This window comes from Rhagoletis zephyria, unplaced genomic scaffold, assembly GCF_001687245.7.
Source record: "Rhagoletis zephyria isolate East Lansing unplaced genomic scaffold, Rhagoletis_zephyria_1.1 Rzeph_scaffold_00016, whole genome shotgun sequence".
NCBI classification, from domain to species: domain Eukaryota; kingdom Metazoa; phylum Arthropoda; class Insecta; order Diptera; family Tephritidae; genus Rhagoletis; species Rhagoletis zephyria.
This window is the reverse complement of record NW_016157100.1, coordinates 626,269-630,652: the sequence shown is the minus strand read 5'-3', so window position 1 is coordinate 630,652 and position 4,384 is coordinate 626,269. Positions and strand designations below refer to the sequence as shown.

At 34.3% G+C, this 4,384-nt stretch overlaps 1 protein-coding gene across 1 annotated transcript in view; it reads right to left on the bottom strand.

The window, feature by feature from the left end:
- Positions 1 to 4,384, bottom strand: part of arr (low-density lipoprotein receptor-related protein 6) — a 183,263-nt gene that overhangs the window by 153,544 nt on the left and 25,335 nt on the right. Inside the window, exon 2 of the mRNA XM_017612872.1 lies at positions 400 to 1,025. Coding sequence (XP_017468361.1) covers positions 400 to 850 — 451 coding nt within the window. The 5' untranslated portion in view covers positions 851 to 1,025. The remainder of the gene's footprint in view (positions 1 to 399; positions 1,026 to 4,384) is intronic.

Here is a 4,384-nt window from a genome sequence, read left to right as displayed (position 1 = left end):
GTTACGTTTTAGCAGAAGATTTTCCGGTTAGTTAATTTGTACCGTATAAGTATCGCTACGTGTTAAGTTAGAAAACCTCTCCAAGGCTTCTAAAACTAGAAAAACTCTCGAATTTCGACAGTAACTGGCACTCTAATTATTATTATATTACGTCGAGAGCAATAGGCTTGTAGGCTTATGCCTTCCCGATTATCAACTGAACTTGATTGCTGGTGAAAATAAAAAAGAAGCTCTGGGTTTTTGGGAGGTTGTGCGGAATTTTGATCTCTCAACGTTTCGACTTATCCACCGAAGGACCTACATTTTTATTGTTTTTTTTTTTCATTGCACACCCAACTAGATGTGTTTTGTTGGTTTTTGCTTGGAAAAATAAGAAATAAACTTTCGAAAAAAACTTACCATTTTTAATTTGTAGACTATCGCCAATAAAGCAGGTAATTATGAGCGATAAGAGGAGTAGCCAATTCGCGCTGCTACCAATGCTCTTCTTGCTGCTCTGATGATAACTACAACTGCTTGCCAGCTGCTTTTGTTTTTGCTGCTGCTGCTGTTGACACCTGTTGTTGACGTTGTTGCTTTTTTCCGCGATATTTAATTGTTTATTACATCGTTCGGGCCGCAAGCGAGAACAACCACAACCAAAAGGATGATTTCGACGTCGATGAAGATGCTTACATTGTGGTATAGTATTTGCAGTCACTGTAACATTTGCTTTTATTGTTGAACTTGCTATTTTTGTTGCTGCATATTGGTTTATTAGCGCCTTATTTGCACCACATTTTTTTCTTGCTGTTTTTCTTATTGTTATTGTGGTGCTCCTCACGGCTGCTAAAAATGGCTCTTTAGCCATTGCTTTTATGCACTTAACATAGGCTACTTCACACAAACACACCAACACTCTTTAATAAAACTCTGATTGATAGCGGACGTTGGCAAAGGAAGGATCTGTGTGATTTGTAGTTTTTTTTTTATATACTCTGTAGCGAATACCGGAAAAAGTACTTTTGGCGGATGCTCCAACCCAACTGAAAATAGATGAAAATACATAATTGGTAAAATTTTGAAAAACTGCTTTACTTAGTTTACATATCGAGGGCTTTATATTTAATACCCTCTATCTGCATTTTTCACAAAAATGAGATTCTGATATAAAACCAAACTGGCTAAACAGATTGTAGTACCACAGCCACAAGCTATTTCGCTAGCTACATGAAATACATCAGAAATAATATACCACTTGCTACATATTGTGGGCAGTTTAGAGCATTTAGAATATTTTAACTTTTGACAGCTCTTGCTACATACCACAGCCTAACCATTCTGGTTAGGCAGTAAGACTTAATTGTCATCGGTGATATTAATGCAGACCTTGTATAACGCTTGACAAAAGAATGAACTGTTAAATTGCATAGGCGGAATTAACATCAGTGCTGACAGGTAAGTCCCAGAAGGTTTCTAGCACAAAGTAGTTTTTATGGAAATTGCAGATAGAGGGTATTAAATATAAGCCCTCGATATGTATTTATGTACGAATGTATGTATGTGTGTATGTATACAAACAATAAGTAGTATGGCTGATTTATATGAGCTGAGAGAGAGGCAGAGACTTTTGCCATTTTCAGCCAATGAATTTGTGAAGTAGATACCCTGAATTTAACCTCCATAAATCCTAGGCCCTTTTTCGTACCAAATTAAATACAATTCTACGTACATTAATTTTTGTATGCCCAAATGAAGCAATTCTTTCAATATTCAATAGCGCAAAATTGATAAGAATACATAAATAAATAAAAAAATAATTAGCTGATAAAAAACGGAAGTGATAAAATATCGCTGGCGATATCTGAAACGTGGCTACTAGCTAAGCAATATTTAGCATAAGCAGCGTTCATAAACATTTCTCTGTTTCTGCTCTATCAAGTTTCTTTTCACGTATTCTTATGATTCCATTTTTTATAAAATTTTTTTATTTTTTTCATTTGCTAATTTCATAGAGATTTATTGCGTTAAATTCGGCACTCCATCAGTTATGCAAATTATGCCGTCTTATTAAGCATATTTCGTATTTCAGCTAGACATAAAATAAAATGTATTTTAAAAAGCATATAAAAATTAATAAATTAAGCAAATTAATGGAGCTATATAGCAAGATTAAGTGGATCATAAAACTGGCAATTGGAAAGTTTTAAGTAGATCTACCAAGAAAGTGAAACGAAATAAATAAATAAAGCAGTAAGATACAAACAAAATAGAAATTTAAATCATTTATACAGGGTGTCCCAGAAGTAACCTGCCAAACTTTAGGGGAAGGCACAGTATACAGTAATCCAGATAGGCAAAACAAAAAATGTAAATATGCTTATTTGAAAATTTATTTGAATGTATTGGTTGATATTTTTTCACAGTGGTCGTTTTCTTTAACCCAAATGAAATCCAATTTCAATATTTTCTTATAGTGGAAAATATTTTCAAGTCACATAAAATAGAACAACGAGAAAAACAAAATTACTAGCAAATCAGGCTTGCAGCGTAAGCGATTATAACCGGATGCAGTTCCTACATAAGTCATATCTGGTTCCAAACACAACTTTGAGTGAATAATGGTGGGCTGATTTTGTAAAATGGATCCATAAATTAGGGGGTAAAACAAGTATTACTTAGCTTAGAGGTAGAACTCTCTAATTTAAAAATATACCACTCTTATAGTGGTATAGCTCCAAAGTTTTTATGAAATATGTACCCAAAATTATATATCGACGCTCGAACTAATGCAGGAAAGGTTTATGCAGATAAGCAAGGCCGTTTTTCAACGGTATAAAATGTATATACACATATTCTTACATACATATTTATCGAAATATTCAGAATGACGAAATGAATTGGTTCAGTCGTGTCTGTTTGTAAACACGCTAATTCGAACAAAATTTAGATATTTTAACGAATGTCGGTGGCGAAGTTGCCTTTGGTATTATTTAGGTTAGTATTAAATTTTGGTGAAACCTGTCTATAACCACGACCACCTCCCATGTAGTAATCAACAATATTTTTGTTTTATTATTTTTTTTTACGATTTCGCTGTTAAAATTTACATTTCAAATATATCAACAAACATTTGGGGGTACTTTTGCACCAGTCATTGCCTATGGGTTAATAAAAAAATAATCCCATACATGCACAATATTTCATGTATTAATTTTCAAATAAGCATATTGTCAATTGCTGGTTTACTGTATACTGAGGGGGAAGGTAGGTGGGGGGTGGGCTCTCTGATAAACAAAAAATTTTCAGGTAAAAGTGTTACCGTTTTTGAAATATTTAAATTTTGTTTTAATTAAAAAAAAATCGTGCCTCTTCCGGTATTTTCTTTAACTGCATCTAAAAACCAGACTATACTTAATAAATTTTTTATGTAAAATGCTTCCAGATAGTTGCTTCTCCATACTCAAATGCAATGTAGTTAAAATATATTAAGGAGCCATCATAAAATTATGACTATTTTGGGATTTTTAACTTTTTAATATTTTCTCCCCCAAATTTGACTATCTCTGGTGAAAAAAAATGTACTGAGCTATACCTTTGCATTACATAAAAAAAAATTGTTCCTTTAATAAAGATTTCAGAAAGGTGCCACTCTTACTGTTTCGAATAGAAAAAAAGTTATAGCCGCTTTTGTGGGCAAAGGACTGAGACACGCTAGAATGTATTTAATAGATTTAAATTTAAGTTGCTCTTGTTACCGACCAATGATATGCTAAATAGTACAAAGGTACATTACTTATTACCTGCCGCTGCCATTATTCGAACATTGTGTTATTAATACCATAACAGAGAACACGCAGATACGTCGCATGAATATGCGGATATTCACCTATTCACGGTGAAGCTTGCTGTAATGCCAGAGCTGCTCAAAGACTCTATACCCCAATCGTCGGCATACGGATCGTGAAGTATTCGCCCGGACCCATAGAGAAATATATGAAGGTAAGTGATTTTTACACCCTTCTTGTTTGCCTGCTTGTTAACTATCATTTTTCACTTTTTTAAGGTCGCAGACCTGGAAGGCGTGGCGGCGAAACAGGACGTCCTGCAACGGTAGATGTTGAAGTTGTGTTAGAGGAAGTGGAACTAGGTCCATCGACTTCAGTGAGAATGATGGAAAGACGGACGGGAATACCAAAAACTACAGTTCACAAAGCTTTAAAAGACCATCGATTTCATCCCTACCACATTCAACGTGTTCAGGCTCTACAGGAAAGAGATTACCTGTCGAGGGTTAGATTTTGCCGTGAAATGTTCCGAATGCATAAATCAGACCCCAACTTTTTTAATAAAACAATTTGGAGCGATGAATCATCATGCAAACGTGATGGTTATTTTAATTTAC